Genomic DNA, 25,041 nt, shown 5'->3' on the forward strand with positions numbered 1-25,041 from the left:
TGGTCGATTATCGCAAAATTTAAACACTACCAACAAAAGGATCTGATCAAAAGCAGGGGAAGGGAGCTTAAAGGGACCAAATATGATCTCAATGACCAATTTCCAAGGGAGATAAACAAACACCGCAAGAGACTGTATCCGGTACAGAGGCAACAGAGGGAGAGGGGTAAGCGTGCCTTTCTCATTGTGGACAAACTCTTTATAGATGGACAACTATTCTGAGACAACTCCATAACAACATGGCTGTACTAAATTCTACAGGGACTTCAGGTTACGAAAAAAAGAAAGTATGGGAACTGTAAAAATATCTGAACACTATGAAGTGGATATGAACACACACATATTCAATTACATGTTCACTTACATATACAGACATACAGACATACAGACATACAGACATACATACATACATACATACATACACACATACCTGATCTCGCTGTCTTTTCTCACTCTTTCTCTCCCTCTCTCTTTCTCTCTATTGTCGAGAACTGTTCTATAATTTAACATGTTTCTTGTTTGTCTTTGTCTCCATGTTTATATATGTTTACAACAAGCAAGGGGAAGATATCAGAATAGAGGCATTGGGGAATATTAACATATTGTACGGAATACATTTGTACTATGGTGAAGCCGTCTCTATAGTAATGCAAGGTCTCTTTCATGATCATGTGAAACGTCAATTGCTCTGGAAATGCTGTGATGTGTTTTTCAATGATGTTAAAGGTAATTATGATGCAACTATGACGGTGATACGATATGGATTACAATTATCATCATGAATATTAAGGCTATACGCACTACATGTTACACACATAGACACTCAACCATGCAAATTGGCGGAGTTATTATTTATTTGGACAGCACATATTATAATCTTACTCTTTTACAGACATTGTACACACTCACTAAATCACATCCAATATCATACACATCAACCTACTCAGATTTACTACACACATAATATCTTGTTTCAATTTTCTAACATCTGTGGCATTGGCTCACAGGAAAACAGGCAAGGGAATAAAACATATTGCTAGAACCTATTTCTTGATTAGTAAATAATATAATAATAATATATCCCATTTAGCAGACGCATTTGTCCAAAGCGACTTACAAGTCGGCTGGGGCCACTACTTTTTTACATATGGGTGGCCCCAGCGGGAATCGAACCCACGACGCTTGGCGTTGCAAGCGCCATGCTCTACCGACTGAGCCACACAGGACCAGACATTTGAAGCTTTAGTTTTGACCGTCATAATACGTCTGATGGCAGTAACTTTACAAACACTAATTATGGACACTATTCTCAGTCTAAATGATCTAGTTATGGTAAGGGGTGAAATAAGTATAGGCAGTTTCAATTGTACCGGTTTAGCAGATTATAAAAAAAGAAGATCAGTCTTTGTGGCTAAAAGAAAAGGAATATAACATATACTGTTTACAGGAAATTCACTCTACATCCCTAGATGAGGTTGCGTGGAAAAGGAATTGGGTGGTGAAATAATTTTCTGTCATGGACATAGGAACTCAAAAGGTGTGATGATATTAATTAACAAACATTTTGATCTGAATGTGCAAATAGTTAGGAATGATTCGCAAGGAAGGTGGATTCTTTTGAATATGAAAGTGGACCAAAAAGAGATGTGGCTCATTAATCTATAAGGTCCAAATCAGGATGATCCACACTTCTTCGAAAATATTTATACCAATTTATTGAACTTACAAGCAACAAATAATCAAATCATTATGGTAGGAGACAAAAACACAGTGTTAAGTACCTCAATGGACCATAAAGGAAATCACTCTACAAAGTATCATCACACCTTGCCCTTATCGAAATCACAAATATTATGGACACATTAGAAATAGTGGATATTTAGAGACTAAAAAACTCTGACCAAGTGAGATACACATGGAGGAGACTTAATTGTGTCTTTCTCTCTTGCATCAAAGGTTAAAGTTTTAATAGGAGACAGAATGCGATCAGATCATCATCTAATTGGCCTTCACATAACTCTTATAGATTTTCCACGTGGATGGGGATATTGGACATTTAATCAAAGTTTACTGGAGGACAACTTAGTTAAAAATAAGACAAAATAATTTATAACTGAATTTTTTTCAGTATATTATAGGAACAGCAAATCCACTTATTGTTTGGGATACCTTTTTAAATGTACCTTCAGAGGTCATTGAATTCAATATTCATCAATAATAAAAAAGCAGTTTCTGGCTATAGAGACAAGACTAACAAGGAAAATCCATGAACTAATAGTACAGGTAGATAGCAATAAAAACAACTACAGAGATACAAAATAAGTTAGAGGAAAAACAAAAAGAACTCAAGAACAATCTAATGTAATCTATTACAAAAATAAAGCAAACTGGATGGGAATATGGAGAAAAATGCACAAAATTCTAACTGAATCTCCAACACAGGAACGCTAACAAAAAGAATTTGCAGAAACTCATTACTGAAGACGAAGTCATTTATGATTCCCCGAATTATATTTTAAAAGAGGAAGCTAAATATTTTAAGCAGATGTTCTCTTTTCCATCTCATCCTCTCCCACTGAATGAAGATTACGGAAATAAATTCTTTCCAAATAATAAAAAAAATGGAAAATTAACAAATTTACAGAAAGATCAGTGCAAAGGCCAAATTACAGAGGAGGAACTTTTTAAGGCTATTAAATCCTTTCAGTCTGGAAAAACCCCAGGGCTTGATGGCATACCGGTGGAGGTACAGTTGAAGTCGGTAGTTTACATTAAAACTCGTTTTTCAACCACTCCACAAATTTCTTGTTAACAAACAATAGTTTTTGCAAGTCTATTTGGACATCTACTTTGTGCATGACACAAGTCATTTTTCCAACAACTGTTTACAGACAGATTATTTCACTTATAATTTACTGTATCACAATTCCAGTGGGCCAGAAGTTTACATGCACTAAATTGACTATGCCTTTAAACAGCTTGGAAAAGTACAAAACATTATGTAATGGTTTTAGAAGCTTCTGATAGGCCAATTGACATCATTTCAGTAAATAGGAGGTGTGCCTGTGGATATATTTCAAGGCCTACCATCAAACTCAGTGCCTCTTTGCTTGACATCATGGGAAAATAAAAAATCAGCCAAGACCTCAGAAAAAAATATAGACCTCCACAAGTCTGGTTAATCTTTGGGAGCAATTTCCAAACACCTGAATGTACCATGTTCATCTGTACAAACAATAGCACGCAAGTATAAACACCATGGGACCACACAGCTGTCATACCGCTCAGGAAGGAGACGCGTTCTGTCTCCTAGAGATGAACGTACTTTGGTGCGAAAAGTGCAAATCAATCCCAGAACAACAGCAAAGGACCTTGTGAAGATGCTGGAGGAAACCGGTACAAAAGTATCTATATCCACAGTAACACGAGTTGTATATCGACATAACCTGAAAGGCTGCTCAGCAAGGAAGAAGCCACTGCTCCAAAACCGCCATTAAAAAGCCAGACTACGGTTTGCAACTGCACATGGGGTCAAAGATTGTACTTTTTGGAGAAATGTCCTCTGGTCTGATAAAACAAAAATAGAAATGTTTGGCCATAATGATCATAATCATTAAGTTTGGAGGAAAAATGGGGAGACTTGCAAGCCGAAGCACACCATCCCAACCGTGAAGCACGGGGGTGGCAACATCATGTTGTGGAGGTGCTTTGCTGCAGGAGGGACTGGTGCACTTCACAAAATAGATGGCATCATGAGGTAGGAAAATGTATGTGGATATATTGAAGTAACATCTCAATACATCAGTCAGGAAGTTAAAGCTTGGTCGCAAATGGGTCTTCCAAATGGACAATGACCCCAAGCATACTTCCAAAGTTGTATCAAAATGGCTTAAGGACAACAACTTCAAGGTATTGGAGTGGCCATCACAAAGCCCTGACCTCAATCCTATAGAAAATTTGTGGACAGAACTAAAAAAGTGTGTGCGAGCAAGTAGGCCTACACACCTGACTCAGTTACACCAGCTCTGTCAGGAGGAATGGGCCAAATTCACCCAACTTATTGTGGGAAGCTTGTGGAAGGCTACCTGAAATGTTTGACCCAAGTTAAACAATTTTAAAGGCAATGCTATCAAATACTAAGTGAGTGTATGTAAACCTCTAACCCACTGGGAATGTGATGAAGAAATAAAAGCTGAAATAAATAATTCTCTCTACTATTATTCTGACATTTCACATTCTTAAAATAAAGTGGGGATCCTAAGACAGGGCATTTTTACTTGGATTAAATGTCAGGAATTGTGAAAAACTGAGTTGAAATGTATTTGGCTAAGGTGTATGTTAACTTCTGACTTCAACTGTATATCAAGCTTTTTTGATATACTAAATGCTAGATTGTTTTAACTACTCCTATAGAAATGGTTGTCTGTCAGGTACTCGGCAGGAAGGTCTGATTTCACTATTAATAAAACAAGACCCAGATGGCAAATATAAAGGTCCAGTCTATTAAAAAAACCCGGAGGCCCCTTACACTTAAGTGTTGTGATGCAAAAATACTAGTGAAATGCATAGCACCTAGAATTAAAAGGGTTTTACCAGGGATTGTTCATCCTGATCAGACAGGTTTTTTACATGGGCGATACATTGGAGATAATATACGACAACTACTAGAAATAATAGAACATCATGAAACATCTAAGAAGCCAGGTCTGGTATTTTATAGCGGATTTTGAAAAGCAATTTGATAAAGTAAGACTGGATTTTTTTCAATTTCAGTAAATCTCTTATAAAATGGGTAAAAGTATTGTATAGCAACCCCAAGTGTAAAATAGATAGTGGCTGCTTCTCCGAGAGTTTTGAATTGTTAAGAGGAGTTAAGGATGTCTGGTGTCACCATATCTATTCGTTATGGCCATCAAAATGCTAGCTTTTAAAATTGAGATCCAATAACAACATTTTAAGATTAGAAATCCAAGGCTTAAAAACGAAGGTGTCCATGTATGCCGATGACTCGAGTTTTATATTAAGTTCGCAAGCTAGATCCCTGCAATGTCTCATTGAAGATCTAGATAACTTTTCTGGCCTCTGGACTAAAACCTAGTTATGACTATGTATTGAATCTTTAAAAAAGTCCAACTTTTACCCTGCAGTTTACCTATAAAATGGGCTGATGGTGAAGTAGACAAACTTGGTATTCATATCACAAAATATATAAATAAGCTCTCCACAATGAATTTCAATAGAGAAGTAAAAATAGACAAGATCCTGCAAACAGAGAGAGGTAAATACCTGTCAATTTATGGAAAAATGACCCTGATTAACTCGTTAGTCATATCTCAGTTTACTCTGCTGCCTACTCCTGATGATTCGTTTTTCAAATCATATGAGAAAAAAAATATATTATCTGGGACGCTAAACCAGACAAAATAAAGCGTGCCTATCTATATAATGAATATGAATTGGGTGGGTTGAGAGTATTACATTTAAAATAACTAAACCTCTCTCTAAAAGCTTCACTTATTCAAAAGTTTTACTTGAACCCTAAATGGTTCTCAAGTAGATTACTAAGAAAAGCTCATAGTTTAAAAATGGCCTTTTTGCCTTTGCAGATTTCCATGTCTCATTTTCTCTCTTTCAAACAAGCATTGCAGAGCTGGCTAGAACAAATATTATTACTGAACTCAAATGTGCTGGTTGATAAAATAACTGTATTTATTGGAAAGATGTTTGAAAGGGGTATTTTGTTCTTAAATTATATTGTAAATTGGAATGGTAGAGTTATGTCTTTCATGGAGTTATCAGAATTGTATGGGATCGGCTCAATCCAAGAGTACAACCAATTTATTACAGCATTAACCCAAAAATGGAGGAGGCAGGTGGCAGTGGGAGGAGATGGGGAACTGGTCTTTCTGCCAAATATAAAGGATCAAAACTGTCAGAAGAATAAAAGTAGCATAAATAGGAATGTATACCAGTTTCATTTCAGGACCAGTATGTTGACAACTGTGCCATACAGATGGCAAAATTGTTGGGAGAGTTTTGATGTACTTATTCCATGGTACAGGGTGTATGAGTTGATATATAAAATGATGCAAAATTCAAGACTTCGTGTTTTTCACCTAAAATTATTATATAGAATTCTTGCCATCAACAAAATGTTGAATATTTGGGGCATACAATCATCAATGCTTGGCAGATTTTGTGGTGAGGATAGAGAATCAATAGAGCATTTATTTTGGTATTGCCCTCAGGTAGCCTGTTTCTGGTCTCAGGTTCAGGAATGGCTGAAAATGCATAGCATTTTATCTAACATTGACCCTAGAAATAGTACTGTTAGGAGATCTGGAGAGACCGGGCCAGTCAGTTACTAATATACTAATACTCTTTGTAAAAGTATTTATCTTCAACTTGCAATCTGTGGAATCTATTTGATTACATAGATTGAAATTGTATGTTAAACATCACAGCATAGTTGAAAGATATACACTACCGTTCAAAGGTTTGGGGTCACTTAGAAATGTCCTTGTTGTTGAAAGAAAATATATTTTTTGTCCATTTAAAATAACATTAAATTGAGCAGAAATTCCCCAACTGACAGCTTCATTAAATAATACCTGCGAAACACTAGTCTCAACATCAACAGTGAAGAGGAGATTCCGGGATGCTGGTCTTCTAGGCAGAGTTCCTCTGTCCAGTGTCTGTATTCTTTTGTCCATCTTAATGTTTTCTTTTTATTGGCCAGTCTGAGATGTGGCTTTTTCTTTGCAACTTTCTTTGACAGAGGAACTCTGCCTAGAAGGCCAGCATCTCAGAGTCTCCTCTTCACTGTTGACGTTGAGACTGGTGTTTTGCGGGTACTATTTAATGATGCTGCCAGTTGAGGACTTGTGAGGCGTCTGTTTCTCAAACTAGACACTCTAATGTACTTGTCTTTTTGCTCAGTTGTGCACTGGGGCCTCCCACTCCTCTTTCTATTCTGGTTAGAGCCAGTTTGAGCTGTTCTGTGAAGGGAGTAGTACATAGCGTTGTACGAGATCTTCTCGCAATTTCTCACATGGAATAGCCTTCATTTCTCAGAACAAGAATAGACTGATGAGTTTCAGGAGACAGTTCTTTGTTTCTGGCCATTTTGAGCCTGTAAACGAACCCACAAATGCTGATGCTCCAGATACTCAACTTGTCTTAAGAAGGACAGTTTTTTATTGCTTCTTTAACAGGACAACAGTTTTCATCTGTGCTAACATAATTGCAAAGGGTTTTCTAATGATCAATTAGCCTTTTAAAATTACAAACTTGGATTAGCTAACGTGCCATTTGAACACGGGTGGTTGCTGATAATGGGCCGCTGTACGCCGATGTAGATATTCCATAAAAAATCTGCCGTTTCCAGCTACAATGTTAATATTGTAAATGACTAATGTCTACACTGTATTTCTGATCAATTTTGATGTTATTTTAATGGATAAAAAAAGTTTTTCTTTCAAAAACAAGGACATTTCTTAGTGACCCCCAAACTTTTAAAGGGTAGTATGTATGTTGTATGTTGCTTAGAAATCCGAAGAGAGTAGCCAGCAGAGATAGGTGGGATGGGCTGAGGGAAGCTGAGGGTTGGGATGTGGAATTGGAGACCAGTGGGAGTGGTGTTGCTGGGCGGGAGATAGAATGATGGTCAAATATAAAACATAATAAAAAGTAAGTTTGAATTACACTGAGAGGCAGTGTTTTTTGAGGCTGATGCCGTGCAGGTGTTTGTACACATGCATATACACACACTCTCATTCAAATGCACTCATACACGGACACACACACATGTAATAATGCCAGACTTGCACTCAAACATATACAGTTGGACTTGCTGTTATGATTTTAGTTGTCCTTTTTTTTGCGTTGTTGTTGTTTTCTCACGAGTTAATTGTATTGGTTGTTGGTGCATTGGGGTGGTGGGGAATGGAATGAATTTTCTTTTTTATGATTTACTTTTTTTCTTGGGGGAGCAGGGGGGCGGTGGGAGAGGTCTCGGGTGGTGGAGGGACAGCTATGTGGAACTGTGGGGGGGATCTTGGAGGGTTTGCGTCCCTGTCTTTTTTTGGCCTGGTGGGAGATCTGTTGACGTGCCCTTGAGCAGGGCATTGACCCTGGATGCTTCTGTGTGTCGCTCTGAATGGGAATCTGTTGGATGACTGGTGTGGTGTCGTTGTTGAGCGGCTTCACTGCAAGTATATTGTATGTTTTGGATATTCAAAAAAAAAAAAAAAAAAAAAAAAAAAACACTGTTTAAACACTCACTGAACTGCACGTTTTACTTATGTCTTCACCCCAGGTGGTAAACACTCGTCTGAATGCACTCTGATCCTGACTGAGGGAGACTCAGCCAAGTCCCTGGCCGTCTCCGGGCTCGGCGTCATCGGGCGTGATCGCTATGGTGTCTTCCCACTAAGAGGAAAGATCCTGAATGTACGAGAGGCCACACACAAACAGGTGAGAGAGTAGAGAGCCGTTAGGTTGGTCTGGGAGAGGTGTATGGGTGATTACAATCTAAATGATTCAAGTAGCTATCAGACATACACCACAATAATAGGTTATCTTGTAAAGAGATAATTACTGAAGGGATATACATCAATTATTTCCCAAATGTGGGGCAATAACTATTCAGTTCAACTGAAAAGGAAATTGTGATCAACTGAAGCCAAACTCCACCAGAGCTAGGGTGGCCCACCCTGCCTATATTATGTTAGGGGAAACACTGACACAATCCCCTTTTCTCTTTCCCACCAGATCATGGAGAACGCAGAGATCAACAACATCATCAAGATCGTGGGTCTGCAGTACAAGAAGAGCTACGACGACCCAGAGTCTCTGAGATCCCTACGCTACGGCAAGATCATGATCATGACCGATCAGGTTCTAACACTTAATCAATCCCACCAACGACTGACGTCTATAATTGACCAATGTCTTGGGATTTTCATCATCAATAATTGTAACAACAATGGGCGTAAAGCATCTTTCATACAGTATGCATGTTCAAAGCCTTGTTTTGTTGAAGTTACACTCTCTAAGGTTACTCTGAAATGGCATGATATTCCCTATATAGTATGGTGTAATGCACCAAAAGTAAAGCACTACATATGGCATAGGTTATCCTTTTGGATGCACCCTTGGGTCATAACAATCCATACCAATAGTGTGTGTTTGTGTTGATGACCTGCTGACAGGATCAGGATGGCTCCCATATCAAGGGTTTGCTCATCAACTTCTTCCATCACAACTGGCCATCCCTGCTCAAACACACCTTCCTGGAGGAGTTCATCACGCCCATCGTTAAGGTAAGACTCACACAGGTAATAGCAGGGGTTCTGGACTATTACACACATTCTATACAGTCTAAGTAAGATTCATACATTGGTACAGCCGGTCCCAATCTTCTCCCTATCACTTCCCCTTGGCTTGAACTCTTCAGAGTTTGCAAATCTCTCAAGGACTACATGACACATTCGTGACCTCTAATTTCAGCTTATGGCAACTAACTTTAAACTGTTATAAAACACAAACAACGTTTAGATTGGCTTAAAACTAGCAAGCATGGTTGTAATGCTGCTTTGAACTCTTTGCTGCAGGTGAACAAGAATAAACAAGAGCATGCTTTCTACAGCATTCCAGAGTTTGACGAATGGAAGAAACAGACAGTCAACTTCAAAACCTGGCATATAAAGTACTACAAAGGTTTGTTCATCACATGTGGATAATCCTCCAAACTAACCATTATTGTTAGAAGCTATTCTGTTTCACACTACTGAGGCAAATCGAGCCAAGCTCTACTGTACTGGCCTGAATATACATCCACCATAGTTGCTGGAGCATGCTGGAAAGGACAATGTGGGAAAATAATATTTTAGCCATCCAGCACAGTTTGGGTTGCCACGGTACTGTGAAAAGGGTTTGAGTGTTTGATTGTGTTCCAGGTTTGGGTACCAGCACAAGCAAGGAGGCCAAGGAGTACTTTGCAGACATGGAGAAACACCGGATCATGTTTAGATACGCCGGGACAGAGGACGATGCTGCCATCACACTGGTGGGTTTAACATGAATACCACTCTCTCTCCTTTTCCCTGTCTTGGGTCTTCTGAACACGTTTTCAGTAAATGTACAGAACAAATGTCTAGAAAAGTTAGAAAATCAATTCTGAAATGGCTAAAACATTTTCGAAAATATATTCCTCAAGCTAAGATTGCTGTGCACACACTTGGTGCTTTCTTCAATCCTTCTCTCAACTCACACCTGAGACTTTGTTTTGACTTTGTGATTTGTCAGTGCTCTGCTTGAGAGATCCTTGCCAAATGGAGAGAGGACTGACAGTGATTTTGTTTGACTGACACGAACAGTGATCTATCCGTTGCTGCCTGTCTCTAGGCGTTCAGTAAGAAGAAGACTGACGACAGGAAGGAGTGGCTCACTAACTTCATGGAGGACAGGAGACAGAGGAGGATGCACGGCCTGCCAGAGGTGAGTGGGACTGACTGTGTGACCGACTGGGTTCAAATCCGCGTCTCCTGCATGCCAGAAGACTGTTAGCCCGCTTAGCTTAATAAACAAAAGATGTATCCACTTTTTTGTGTTATATTGTATTTGTGCATCTCTGAGTGATGTTCTATCAATTCCTGGTGTCATTTCATGTTTTCATGTGTATCTGAGATATTCACCATTCAAGTAGGTAGAAATACAGCCATTACAAGAAGTTTTGCATACCTCCTATTGCGTAAATCTTCAGGTCTCTGCGACGGTTACTCATTCTAATTGACCTGGCCCTGTGTACCCTGGAAGGACATTGACCTCATCCCGTCAGTTGAGGATGCCTGGTCATTCTTTAAAAGTAACTTCCTCACCATTTTAGATAAGCATGCTCCGTTCAAAAAATGCAGAACTAAGAACAGATACAGCCCTTGGTTCACTCCAGACCTGACTGCCCTCGACCAGCACAAAAACATCCTGTGGCGGACTGCAATAGCATCGAACAGTCCCCGCGATATGCAACTGTTCAGGGAAGTCAGGAACCAATACACGCAGTCAGTCAGGAAAGCTAAGGCCAGCTTCTTCAGGCAGAAGTTTGCATCCTGTAGCTCCAACTCCAAAAAGTTCTGGGACACTGTGAAGTCCATGGAGAACAAGAGCACCTCCTCCCAGCTGCCCACTGCACTGAGGCTAGGGAACACAGTCACCACCGACAAATCCATGATTATTGAAAACTTCAACAAGCATTTCTCAACGGCTGGCCATGACTTCCGCCTGGCTACTCCAACCTCGACCAACAGCTCCGGCCCCCCCGCAGCTCCTCGCCCAAGCCTCTCCAGGTTCTCCTTTACCCAAATCCAGATAGCAGATGTTCTGAAAGAGCTGCAAAACCTGGACCCATATAAATCAGCTGGGCTTGACAGTCTGGACCCTCTATTTCTGAAACTATCCGCCGCCATTGTTCAACCTCTCTTTCATATCGTCTGAGATCCCCAAGGATTGGAAAGCTGCCGCAGTCATCCCCCTCTTCAAAGGGGGAGACACCCTGGACCCAAACTGTTACAGACCTATATCCATTCTGCCTTGCCTATCTAAGGTCTTCGAAAGCCAAGTCAACAAACAGGTCACTGACCATCTCGAATCCCACCGTACCTTCTCCACTATGCAATCTGGTTTCCGAGCCGGTCACGGGTGCACCTCAGCCACACTCAAGGTACTAAACGACATCATAACCGCCATCGATAAAAGACAGTACTGTGCAGCCGTCTTCATCGACCTTGCCAAGGCTTTCGACTCTGTCAATCACCATATTCTTATCGGCAGACTCAGTAGCCTCGGTTTTTCGGATGACTGCCTTGCCTGGTTCACCAATTACTTTGCAGACAGAGTTCAGTGTGTCAAATCGGAGGGCATGCTGTCCGGTCCTCTGGCAGTCTCTATGGGGGTGCCACAGGGTTCAATTCTCGGGCCGACTCTTTTCTCTGTATATATCAATGATGTTGCTCTTGCTGCGGGCGATTCCCTGATCCACCTCTACGCAGACGACACCATTCTATATACTTTCGGCCCGTCATTGGACACTGTGGACACTATCTAACCTCCAAACAAGCTTCAATGCCATACAACACTCCTTCCGTGGCCTCCAACTGCTCTTAAACGCTAGTAAAACCAAATGCATGCTTTTCAACCGATCGCTGCCTGCACCCGCATGCCCGACTAGCATCACCACACTGGATGGTTCCGACCTTGAATATGTGGACACCTATAAGTACCTAGGTGTCTGGCTAGACTGCAAACTCTCCTTCCAGACCCATATCAAACATCTCCAATCGAAAATCAAATCAAGAGTCGGCTTTCTATTCCGTAACAAAGCCTCCTTCACTCACGCTGCCAAGCTTACCCTAGTAAAACTGACTATCCTACCGATCCTCGACTTCGGCGATGTCATCTACAAAATTGCTTCCAACACTCTTCTCAGCAAACTGGATGCAGTTTATCACAGTGCCATCCGTTTTGTCACTAAAGCACCTTATACTACCCACCACTGTGACTTGTATGCTCTAGTCGGCTGGCCCTCGCTACATATTCGTCGCAAGACCCACTGGCTCCAGGTCGTCTACAAGGCCATGCTAGGTAAAGCTCCGCCTTATCTCAGGTCACTGGTCACGATGGCAACACCCATCCGTAGCACGCGCTCCAGCAGGTGTATCTCACTGATCATCCCTAAAGCCAACACCTCATTCGGCCGCCTTTCGTTCCAGTACTCTGCTGCCTGTGACTGGAACGAATTGCAAAAATCGCTGAAGTTGGAGACCTTTATCTGCCTCATCAACTTCAAACATCAGCTATCTGACTAGATAACCGATCGCTGCAGCTGTACATAATCTATTGGTAAATAGCCCACCCATTTTCACCTACCTCATCCCCACAGTTTTTATTTATTTACTTTTCTGCTCTTTTGCACACCAATATCTCTACCTGTACATGATCATTTATCATTCCAGTGTTAATCTGCAATATTGTAATTATTTGCCTACCTCCTCATGCCTTTTGCACACATTGTATATAGACTCCCCTTTTTTTTCTACTGTGTTATTGACTTGTTAATTGTTTACTCCATGTGTAACTCTGTGTTGTCTGTTCACACTGCTATGCTTTATCTTGGCCAGGTCGCAGTTGTAAATGAGAACTTGTTCTCAACTAGCCTACCTGGTTAAATAAAGGTGAAAAAAAAAAAATAATAAAAAATCACACACGTGTGCTTCACTGAAACATCTATGTTCCATCTGCACTGTGAGAGACTGTCCAGATCATTCATATCAGTGCAGATGAAGGAAAGGAGACAAGGAGAGGAAGCAACAGACTATTGAGATGCACCCAGTGAGAGACATTTTGATATTGGAGTTTGATTAAAGGAAGAGGATGTAGACTGTTCAGATGTTTGTGTTTTCATAGAGGGATCTCTCCACCATGGGAGTTACTTGGACCATGATGTATCACAGCTTGTTTAGTCTTTAGCTGGCTCAGATTCACACGCCTCTGAGGATTTGTGTACAGCCCGTGTTACCCAAATATCCTAAGCATTGAAATGGAAATATTTCCTGAAAATTCTCTACTGTCTATCACTGATGTAAAGTAGCAGCTGCATTCCCCGTGTGAATCCCATCAGAACCATGTCTAACACTGGTGACATCATCAGAGCGCTGCTTCAATTCTGTTTATTTCTATTTCATCCTACAGCAATAGCTCCACGGAACACAGTTTTGTAAATGACTCTGTTTGCTGTCGGTCGCTGATGCAAAGTAGACAACACTCTCCCTTGTGGCACTGATAAGACCATAACAACATCATAGCCCTAAAGTCACTTTACGTTCCATCCTTTTATTGTCCCCACGCAGCAATACCTGTACGGCACGCAGGCTAAACACCTCTCCTACAATGACTTCATCAACAAAGAACTCATCCTCTTCTCCAACTCCGACAACGAGAGATCCATCCCATCCTTGGTGGACGGTACGTATGCATCGATCCACTAGACTATCTCCCTGGACACTCTTGTCTTAGTAGCTTTTGTTGTTCTTTGTTGTCAAAAGGCTTTGAAGTTTCATAAGGGAACTGGGAAGCCTGGAAACTTGTTTTTAACAGAGTTCTTCACCTTTCTCTTGAATCATTGTTTGTGTGAAGTGGTCCCCCATTGATGATGTGTATCATTTGTTTATTTCAATCCCCATTAGCTGTTTGTTGCTACACCTACTCCTCATGCGGTCCACTTGTGATCCCCTTTTGAAGAGATGTGTGTGTGTGTGGTGTGGTCCCCTTTTGATGATGTCATGTGTGTATGTGTGCAGGACTGAAGCCAGGCCAGAGGAAAGTGCTGTTCACCTGTATGAAGAGGAATGATAAGAGGGAGGTGAAGGTGGCTCAGCTGGCTGGTTCAGTAGCAGAGATGTCTGCCTACCATCACGGAGAGGTCCGTAAACTTACTGAGCTATATGAAATATACTTAAGTATCAAAGGTCAAATTTAAAGTACAAATTATTTCAAATTCCTTATATTAAGCAAACCAGATGGCACCATTTTCTTGTTTTTTATTTAATTTACGGAAAGCCATGGGCACGCTCCAACAGTCAGACATTTATAATTGGAGGCAGTAGGGATGACGAGGGATTTTCTCTTGATAATTGTGTGAATTGGACCCTTTTCCTCTCCTGCTAAAAATTCTAACAAGTACTTTTAGGTGTCAGGGAAAATGTATGGTGTAAAAAGTACATGATGTTCTTTAGGAATGTAGTGAAGTAAAAGTTATTAATATATTAAATATATTAATAGTAAAGTACAGATACCCCAAAAAACTGTACAAGTAGTACTTTAAAGTATATTTACATAAGTACTTTACACCACTGATGAAATATACTTAGAGAGCTATCTTCCACTTTAAATCAATACTGTCTGAAGAGACTTTGTGTTTCCCACAACAACACTGTTTTGACACGTGTGCCTCTGTATGTGTGTGATCAGCAATCCCTGTTGATGACGATCGTGAACTTGGCCCAGAACTTTGTGGGCAGCAACAACGTGAACATCCTGCAGCCGCTGGGTCAGTTTGGTACCCGCATCAACGGGGGCAAGGACGCTGCCAGCCCCCGTTACATCTTCACCATGCTCAGGTAATGCCTCCCAGGGTCAAAACAGAATTGTGCTAGCTATTTGATTGGTCTACTTGTTGTATGATTTGTATGGGCCTTTGTGTCATCCTGAAGTCCAGTCATACCTGCTTGATTAAAAAAAAAGGTTAATGATGTATTTCAGATAAAGTTTGTTTATACATCACCTTTCATAAAACACATTAAAACTCAAAATGCTTTAAAAATGTATTTATTATGAAGTAATGTCACTTTCTCAGTCCTCTGGCCAAGATGTTGTTCCCAGCGGTGGACTCCAGCCTGCTGAAGTTCCTGAATGATGACAACCAGAAGGTGGAGCCAGAGTGGTACATCCCCATCCTCCCTTTGGTGCTGGTGAACGGGGCCGAGGGCATCGGGACGGGCTGGGCCTGCAAGATCCCCAACTACGACCACAGAGAGATAGTCAACAACCTGTACCGCATGCTCAACATGCAGGACCCTCTGCCCATGGTGAACATTTACAACGTTCAAACGTATTTCAATGCATAAGATAAGATCAACTTTATTGTCCCAGGGGGGAAATTTGTTGTGGACCAAGCAGCGCTATTGTCCATTTGGTTTTAGGATTTTATTGCTTAAAGCATATCAACTCCGATTAATATTTTTGTAGATTGATACCATTATACATTAAAACCTTTAGCTAAGTCAATTGTCATTTGGGATTTTAAAACCTCTTTTGATAGAACTGGATAAACCATCAACTTTCTGTGTCTACGGTCATCCAGAAGTTCAGCAGGCTGGAGTCCACTGCTGGGAACGAATATCAAGATTTGTGTTAATCATGTTATAAGTAAGTCAGCTATCATAATGACGGCTGACTAAATATTCCTACGTCTCTCCTTTCCCAGCTGCCCAGCTATAAGAACTTTAAAGGCGTGATCCATGAGTTGGGTCAGAACCAGTACATGGTCAGTGGAGAGATCTCTGTCCTGGACAAGAACACCATTGAGATCACTGAGCTGCCCGTTCGCACCTGGACACAGGTACACTATTGCTAAGGACAGGATATATCACACCTGGACACAGGTACACTAAGGACAGGATATATCACACCTGGACACAGGTACACTAAGGACAGGATATATCACACCTGGACACAGGTACACTAAGGACAGGATATGTCACACCTGGACACAGGTACACTAAGGACAGGATATATCACACCTGGACACAGGTACACTAAGGACAGGATATATCACACCTGGACACAGGTACACTAAGGACAGGATATATCACACCTGGACACAGGTACACTAAGGACAGGATATATCACACCTGGACACAGGTACACTAAGGACAGGATATATCACACCTGGACACAGGTACACTAAGGACAGGATATATCACACCTGGACACAGGTACACTAAGGACAGGATATATCACACCTGGACACAGGTACACTAAGGACAGGATATATCACACCTGGACACAGGTACACTATTGCTAAGGACAGGATATATCACACCTGGACACAGGTACACTAAGGACAGGATATATCACACCTGGACACAGGTACACTAAGGACAGGATATATCACACCTGGACACAGGTACACTAAGGACAGGATATATCACACCTGGACACAGGTACACTAAGGACAGGATATATCACACCTGGACACAGGTACACTAAGGACAGGATATATCACACCTGGACACAGGTACACTAAGGACAGGATATATCACACCTGGACACAGGTACACTAAGGACAGGATATATCACACCTGGACACAGGTACACTATTGCTAAGGACAGGATATATCACACCTGGACACAGGTACACTAAGGACAGGATATATCACACCTGGACACAGGTACACTAAGGACAGGATATATCACACCTGGACACAGGTACACTAAGGACAGGATATATCACACCTGTCCAGCACTTCTGGTCATCTAGCTGCTTTGACGGAATGAGTGAAAGAGATGTTGAACCTTTGTTTCTATGCTGTTATGTTGTGTTTGTTAGTTCTTGTAATGGACTCTGTTCTCTCTCTCCTCCCCCCTCCTCTCTCTCTCTTCTCCTCCCTCCTCTCCCTCTCTTCTCTCTCCCTCCCCTCCCTCTCCCTCTCTTCTCTCTCCCTCCCCTCCCTCTCTCTCTTCTCTCTCTCTCCCTCCTTCCCCTCCCTCTCTCTTCTCTCTCCCTCCCTCCCCTCCCTCTCTCTTCTCTCTCCCTCCCTCCCTCCCCTCCCTCTCTCTCTTCTCTCTCTCTCCCTCCTTCCCCTCCCTCTCTCTTCTCTCTCCCTCCCTCCCTCCCCCTCCCTCTCTCTTCTCTCTCCCTCCCTCCCTCCCTCTCTCTCCCTCCCCTCCCTGTCTCCCTCCAGGCCTACAAGGAGTCGGTACTAGAGCCCATGCTCCAGGGGACAGAGAAGACTCCAGCTCTGATTAATGACTATAAGGAGTACCACACGGACCAAACCGTCAAGTTTGTAGTTCGCATGTCAGAGGAGAAGCTGGCCCAGGCAGAGGCTGCTGGACTACACAAAGTCTTCAAGCTACAGTCCAGCCTCACCTGCAACTCCATGGTTAGTACCACTCCCCAAATCTGGGTTCTATTCACTCGGCACCAAACAGAAGAAAACGGACTGAAACAGGGAGAAACTACCTGAGCTTGTTCAATAATAAATGCCTTGGTTTCATTATCCTTAGCAAAACAGTTTCCCTAATGAATACGACCCTGTATTTGAGTTGAACTTAATAGCTGTATAACTGTTTATTCATTATACACACCTCTTTGGATGAAGTGCTCTGTTTTGTGTATATACAGAGCACTCCTATTATAGGAATCACATCTGTCTGGATGATGGGATTCTTTGGAATGAGTCTCATCTAAAAAGGGAAAAACATTTTGAGGTGTTTCATGGTTTTTAACCTGTTTTGGAAAGGAGAACTATCTAAAGTAGTTGTTCTCCCCTCAGGTGTTGTTTGACCACATGGGCTGTCTGAAGAGGTATGACTCGGTCCAGGACATTCTCAAGGAGTTCTTTGAGCTGCGGTTGCACTACTACAAGCTGAGGAAGGATTGGTTAGTGGGGAGCCTGGGGGCGGAGGCTTCCAAACTGTCCAATCAGGCGCGATTTGTACTGGAGAAGATCGAAGGAAAGATCACAATCGGTGAGAATTTTAACTGCATCCCAGAGGGAGTGGACTCCCTCTGCCTCTGCCTCTCCCTCTGCCTCTCCCTCTATCTCTCCCTCTATCTCTCCCTCTCCCTCTCCCTCTGTCTCTCCCTCTGTCTCTCCCTCTGTCTCTCCCTCGCTCTCCCTCTATCTCTCCCTCTGTCTCTGCCTCTCCCTCTATCTCTCCCTCTATCTCTCCCTCTCCCTCTGTCTCTCCCTCTATCTCTCCCTCTTCCTCTCTCTCTCCCTCTGTCTCTCCCTCTGCCTCTGCCTCTGTCTCTGCCTCTGTCTCTGCCTCTGTCTCTGTCTCTGCCTCTATCTCTCCCTCTATCTATCTCTCTCTCTCCCTCTGTCTCTCCCTCTATCTCTCCCTCTTCCTCTCTCTCTCCCTCTGTCTCTCCCTCTATCTCTCCCTCTATCTCTCCCTCCATCTCTCCCTCTCCCTCTATCTCTCCCTCTTCCTCTGTCTCTCCCTCTGTCTCTCCCTCTGTCTCTGTCTCTGTCTCTGCTTCTATTTATTTCAATTGGCAATTTGGTACTAGAGTACTGCTATATTAATGTTGTTTGTCTACAGAGAACAAGTCTAAGAGGGATCTGATCAGGATGCTGGTGCAGAAAGGCTTTGAGTCAGACCCTGTGGCAGCATGGACCAAAGCACAGGAAAAGGTACTGTTAGCATCCTGCCACTGTCCACCATTCAGCCCTGTGACTGGCTGAGACCACTTGACGCTTCAACACCCTGTATTCTGATTGGACATCTTCCTGGTCTCTCTATAGGCTCTGGAGGAGGATGATCGTGATGGTAATGACAGTGACGACTCTGTGGACTCTGTGTCATTGTCGGGACCAAACTTCAACTACATCCTCAACATGCCTCTGTGGTGCCTGTCCAAGGAGAAGGTGGACGAGCTGCTCCGACAGAGAGACATCAAGGTACAGACTCAAGAGAGGAAGGGTGTAGACACCTGCCTGTCAAAGACCTGCAATTCTATTCAATAGATCTTTATCGTCCCCAAAGGGCTATTCATTTGCAGCAACATTACACAAGTAGTCAGGGGCTGAGTGTCTCTTTGAACGGTTGTGTGTATTTTGTTCTTGGAGCATAGTGTGTGAATATCAGTGCTTTTTTAATATGTGTATGTGATCGCAGAGGGAAAGGAACCCACATGCTATGTGTTACTAGCACCATGTCTTTTATCAACTGAGTGTGTGTTGTTCAACAGAAAGGAGAGTTGAATGAGCTGCAGAGGAAGTCCCCTGAGGACCTGTGGAAGGAGGACCTGGCCGTCTTCATTGAGGAACTGGATGTGAGTGCTACCAGCACTATGTGCAGCAGAGTCACTCATCTAAGTCACTGCTTAAGAAGTGACTTGCCTACTTGTGCCAGACTGCTTTTGTTGGGGAGAAGACGGTTAATCTCCAGGTTTCTTTCTCCAGGCTTTACTGACGGCAGATCTATTCACATATGTTTGGCTTTTATCTCCTTTCACTATAAACCGTCACCTCAATACAAGTGACTTCGACCATTTACAAAAAGTGACTGTGGTGTGTTCTCTCCCTGTGCATGTGACAGAAAATCGAGGCCCAGGAGCAGGCAGACATGAGTGCAGGTAGAGGCACCAAGCTGGTGAAGGGCAAGGTGGGCAAACCCAAGGTGAAGAAACTCCACCTGGAGGAGACGCTGCCCTCGCTGTACGGCCGCAGGGTCGTACCCACCATCACACAGGCCATGAAGACTGACGCCTCCAAGAAGATGACCAAGAAGAAGAAGGTATAACATGTCATATTTAAGATGAATCCTCTCTATGCTTCATTATTAACGGTCCAGTCTGTAATGTTTCCAGACAATTCCAACCATTTGAAGTTGATGATTTACACCCAGTGCCGTATGAGTTAGATCAACTGTATTCCTCCGTCATAGCTCAGCATTGTTTGCATTGGTCTCTGTGTGTTTTCAGGCATTAGACATGACGTGTGTGTGTGTGTGTGTGTGTGTGTGTGTGTGTGTGTGTGTGTGTGTGTGTGGCCTCTCAGGGTGATGCGGACCTGATGATGAAGCTGGAGTTTGATGATGAGATGGGAGTGCTGGGGTCAGACGGGGGAACAGGGGAGAACTCCCTCAACTCCTCCTCTAATACACCAGCCCCAACCACAGCCAAGCCCAAGGCCCCCCGGGTCAAACAGGAGAAGAAGGAGCCAGGTCAGCAGATGTTCCATTCTCCTTTCATGTGTCTCATCTTATTGGGGTTCAGTCATGAATTGGGGGAGAAGGGGAGACATATGAGAGGGATAGACAGGTAGGTGGTAGACCCAAGGATTGTATCCCTTCCTCTTGGGGCAATTTGTAGTTGGGAGTCAGAAGTTATATCACTAGAGGAAACTTTGGCGCTCATTTATTTTAATCACACTTCATGGCAATTAAATAAAAGACCTGAAATCTGAATGAATAAATGTTTTCTATATCAGGTACTCCCAGAGCCAGGAAACCCCCCACAGCCAAAGGATCATCTGGTAAGAAGGTGAAGAAGCGTAACCCCTGGTCGGAGGACGAGTCCAAATCAGAGAGCGACCTGGAGGACAGTGAACCTGTGGTCATCCCCCGAGACACCAAGTCACAACGTGCCTCAGGTAACCACTTACCTACTGGGTTGTGTTCATTAGGACACACCATTAAAACAGAGTGGTTTTTGTTGGATAAGTTCAGACAGGAGCTTCCTTTTTCACTGTGGTTTAGGGTGTTTTCTTTGTGTTCACTGTCCTGTTAGAACTTGGGACAGGCATTTTTCCTGATCACAGCAGTTAACTGGGCTCTAATCTCGGTTAACCCAGAACTAAAGTCTTGCGTAATTGGTCAGCTGCTCGATTTAAGTTCTGGGTCTATACCTGTAAAGAGAAGAGCTGAAGTGATGCTAGAATGAGGAACAGAACCGGAACGAGTAGCTCTCTCTCTCACTTTGCAAGTTACGGGCCGAATGTCACCTCCCCTTCCGAAATTGGAAAGATGCCAGTAATGAAAAACCCTGAAACACTGAAACGACTGCTGCTCGTCCCATTCCTTCACGACAGATTGTACTGAACCAGTTATGTTTATCTGTCTACGAGAGATTATCTGGGCCTAGAGTTTTTTCTAGAGTCCAGTCACATAGTTGATTGGTTAAAACAGTTGAAGAAAAACCAACCAATCTTATGTTTTTAATTACATATTCTTTGTGATTGGTCCTTGAGGCCATTTTGAAATGTTTAAAAGCCTCATTCTTATTTCTGTAAAAACCCGAAAGCCGAAACGTGGTGGTTCTACTTTTTGCAATAAAGACGCTCTTTCATTAAATTCCATTTGTCCTCCAAGTGTTGATGGATATCCTCTCTCCCCCAGTTCACTCCTCAATTCCTGTTCCTTGGTTAGAAAGCACTATAATGGCAGTGATCTTTTCCCTTTGCAGGTCACGTGGTCAGAACTCTGGCCTTGCTAATTCGAACATAATAGTTTTGCCTCATTGTCATTCTACACACTATGCTCTCTGTCACCTGGGGTGACTATAACGTGAAACTCCATCAGCTCTTTGAAAGTCTGGTTCTCCCTGGCTTGATGAGCCTGAAGTCTGACAGCAGCGTGACGCAATCCATATGCAATAGGAGAGGTTATGCTACTGTTCTCAGCTCTCAAAACACTGATTTGACTCACACTATGAACTCTGTAGCTCTTCCTTATCACTAGTAGTGGGCTTTTAGGACATTCTGCCTTTCAGAAATCATTACAAATCGATCAAACTACAACAAGTGATTCAAAACACACCCACATTTATAATGAACTTTGTCTGTTCCTCAGCGGCCAAGCCCAAGTACACATTTGACTTCAGTGAGGAAGAGGATGGAGGAGAGGAAGAGGATGATGATGATGCTGCATCCTCGCCAGCCCGGCCCTGCAAAGATGACTTCACTGCCTCCTCCGAAACTAAAGACCGATACAATGACCACAGCAATGATGATGAAGATATCTTCCCCCCGCCCAAACAGACCACCACCACCGTCTCACCAGCAAAGAAGAAGGAGGAACCAGAGAGTATATTCTCCTCCTCCAAATCAGCCTGCTCCTCTGAAAAGAGCAATGACAGTGGTGAGTTCACACAGCAAGGTCAGCATGTTTGCCTTGTCTTCTACTTTCTTTAGTAAAAGGTTAGATGTATATTTCTTGTTTTTATTTCCAGTCTTGTGTGTTTGTCTATGAAAGAGGACTGTCTGTAAATAAGCTCCTAGTCCCTTCATTCATCTGAGGGTTAATGTCAGTTTCTCTTCTCTTCCAGACGATCTGAAGTTGGACAGTGACGGGGATGACAAGGCCTTCTCATACTCCAGCAGCTCTGCCTTCGACAAACCTGTCCCTGCTAAGAAAGGTAACACACAGAGCCTGGCCACATTAAACAGACGTACATTTGTGTACCTTCATTAAGTACTTATTACGTTTCAAATAAAATTTTGGTCTGCTTACTTAAGACAGAACAATAGGGAGGTTGGTCAGGGAGGATGGGTGGGCGTAAACCGCGATCAAGAGGTTGTGTGTTCGAGTCGCGTCGGAGACAACTAGCATTTTAGCTAACCTTTCCCCTGACCTTTTTCCTAACCTTAACCTAATTCTCATGACGTTCTAGGAAAAATGATCCTTTCCTTTGACATTGACACAACAAGCAGCCTGGTCTCAGAGCAAGACGTATAATACTATATGTCCTTCCAACACGTATGATACTTTCGACATCCAATTCGTATGATGTTGTATGACCGCTATTACATTACAATTTCTGACTGGTAACACCCACATCTGCCGCTAGAGGGAACACTAATGCAAATCTCAAATCAAATCACATTTTATTGGTCACCTACACGTGATTAGCAGATGTTATTGCTGGTGTAGCAAAATGCTTGTGCTTCCAACTCCGACAGTGCAGTAATATCTAACAAGTAATATCTAACAAATTACACAACATATACCCAATACACACAAATGTAAGTAGGAATGAATGAAGACTATATAATATGGACGAGCGATGTCAGAGCGGAACGGACAGATACAGTAGAATAGTACAGAATACAGTATATACATATGAGATGTGTAATGCCAGATATGCCAGGAATCCCTACAAATATCACTACCAAGGGGGTTAAAAAGATATGGATTACATTGCTGCTGCTGAATAAAGTGCACTATATAGGGAATAGGGTGCCTTTTTAGACACAACCATGGTGTCTTGCTGAGATCCTTGTTATTATTGATCTCTGTTACCCACAGCAGTGAAGAAGCCTTCGGATGCAGCTCCCAAACCCAGGAAAGCACCAGTACCCAAAGAGCCACCAAAACAGAAGTTGGACACGTCCGTTTGGGACTCCGACTCAGATACCGGCTCCAAGAAGCCTGCAACACCACTCAAAGGTACAGGCTTACCTCACAATGGCCAGTGGAGTTAGTAAGCTTACACTCTATTTCTCGATGAATATAAACGATTGACAAATGTAAACTGACTATAAAAGGTGTAACCTGGGTATGAACCGGGTGTAACCTGGGTATGAACCGGGTGTAACCTGGGTATGAACCGGGTGTAACCTGGGTATGAACCGGGTGTAACCTGGGTGTGTTTTTCCTTACCTGTGTAGGTAAAGGCGGAGGGAGGAAGAGGAAGCAGTCTGAATCTGAAGAGGATGATTTCAGTCCCAAGAAGACTCCTGGGAAAACACCCAAAGCCCCTACCAGTAGGGTAAGAAAGTGTGTGTGTGTCATTGAATCATATAGGATATAAGAAGATACTAAAAAAACGAAGACTTCTATACAACAAGTCTTCTCGTCTTCTCCCTGTGTAGAAACTGTCAAAGAAAGCAGCCGTGACCCCACCCCCCATGTCAGATGATGATGATGTAGACTCCAACCGTTTCAGCCAATCCGGCACGGCATCCCGAGACCGACCGTGCAGAAGCAGGGCAAAGAAGGAAGTGAAGTACTTTGCTGAGTCAGCGTCAGGGTCAGACGACGATCAGTACGACATGTTCGACTAGACCATGGAATCCCTCCCACACAGGCTCTGTTTCAATGCTTTCTCCCTCCCTTGAAGTAATCACAGAGCTTCATTGGTTGGTACCCCATGCTGTCACCTATCCAATCAATTATGATCTGTGATCACCTTGATGAAATCACGAAGGATGGGTTTTTAAACAATTTGAACAGCCATTTGCACACACATCGCTTGAGTAATTTTAACATGCATCCTTCCTTGACTTTCTAGTAGAAACCATCTGAGAGGTGGGATAGGTGTAGGCAGTGGTTGCATAAATATCCAGTCATGTTTAAATATCATGTGATTATTTCAACGCAAGAAGGAAGAATTTAGTTTTGAAGTATTCTTCCAGGACCAGACACACGCTGGTTGAAATACCCCTGTGCTGTGTCCCACAGACTTTTGTACACCCCCCCCTTTTAATTTTAATGGTGACGTTTAATGCTTTCTACTGTGTAGGTGTTTTACACTTTTTATTATACATACAAAACAATTTTGTTTTTTAAATTATTATTATTACCATGGAAATGTTCTGTATTTGTCCTAAACAGCTTTTAGAAGTTAGGAACGCGGTGCTTCAGCACATTTTAACTGTTTAAAAAGTAAAGAAGAGACTATGTACCTTTTTGAACATGACCTTGGAAATAAACAATGAAATGTAAATTATTCTCAGGCTGTTTGGTTTTCTG

General features: G+C 42.5%; 1 protein-coding gene across 3 annotated transcripts in view; it reads left to right on the top strand.

The window, feature by feature from the left end:
• LOC135549786 (DNA topoisomerase 2-beta-like) overlaps window positions 1–25,018 on the top strand; it is a 49,459-nt gene extending 24,441 nt beyond the window's left edge. For 2 of the 3 annotated variants that reach the window (XM_064980080.1, XM_064980082.1), the window contains exons 12-35: window positions 8,318–8,475; window positions 8,773–8,898; window positions 9,213–9,323; window positions 9,615–9,720; window positions 9,960–10,069; window positions 10,408–10,500; window positions 13,905–14,019; window positions 14,355–14,476; window positions 15,025–15,173; window positions 15,410–15,641; window positions 16,040–16,174; window positions 17,520–17,720; window positions 18,114–18,309; window positions 18,889–18,980; window positions 19,092–19,247; window positions 19,538–19,621; window positions 19,888–20,085; window positions 20,349–20,514; window positions 20,781–20,942; window positions 22,141–22,428; window positions 22,616–22,705; window positions 23,596–23,736; window positions 23,958–24,058; window positions 24,162–25,018. In XM_064980080.1, the coding sequence (XP_064836152.1) occupies window positions 8,318–8,475; window positions 8,773–8,898; window positions 9,213–9,323; window positions 9,615–9,720; window positions 9,960–10,069; window positions 10,408–10,500; window positions 13,905–14,019; window positions 14,355–14,476; window positions 15,025–15,173; window positions 15,410–15,641; window positions 16,040–16,174; window positions 17,520–17,720; window positions 18,114–18,309; window positions 18,889–18,980; window positions 19,092–19,247; window positions 19,538–19,621; window positions 19,888–20,085; window positions 20,349–20,514; window positions 20,781–20,942; window positions 22,141–22,428; window positions 22,616–22,705; window positions 23,596–23,736; window positions 23,958–24,058; window positions 24,162–24,353 (3,524 nt within the window). In that variant the 3' untranslated portion in view covers window positions 24,354–25,018. The remainder of the gene's footprint in view (window positions 1–8,317; window positions 8,476–8,772; window positions 8,899–9,212; window positions 9,324–9,614; window positions 9,721–9,959; window positions 10,070–10,407; window positions 10,501–13,904; window positions 14,020–14,354; window positions 14,477–15,024; window positions 15,174–15,409; window positions 15,642–16,039; window positions 16,175–17,519; window positions 17,721–18,113; window positions 18,310–18,888; window positions 18,981–19,091; window positions 19,248–19,537; window positions 19,622–19,887; window positions 20,086–20,348; window positions 20,515–20,780; window positions 20,943–22,140; window positions 22,429–22,615; window positions 22,706–23,595; window positions 23,737–23,957; window positions 24,059–24,161) is intronic. The other variant, XM_064980081.1, reaches the window with a different exon arrangement.
• The last annotated feature ends 23 nt before the right edge of the window (window positions 25,019–25,041 follow it).

This window comes from Oncorhynchus masou, chromosome 12 (genome assembly GCF_036934945.1).
Source record: "Oncorhynchus masou masou isolate Uvic2021 chromosome 12, UVic_Omas_1.1, whole genome shotgun sequence".
Taxonomy (NCBI): Eukaryota; Metazoa; Chordata; class Actinopteri; order Salmoniformes; family Salmonidae; genus Oncorhynchus; species Oncorhynchus masou.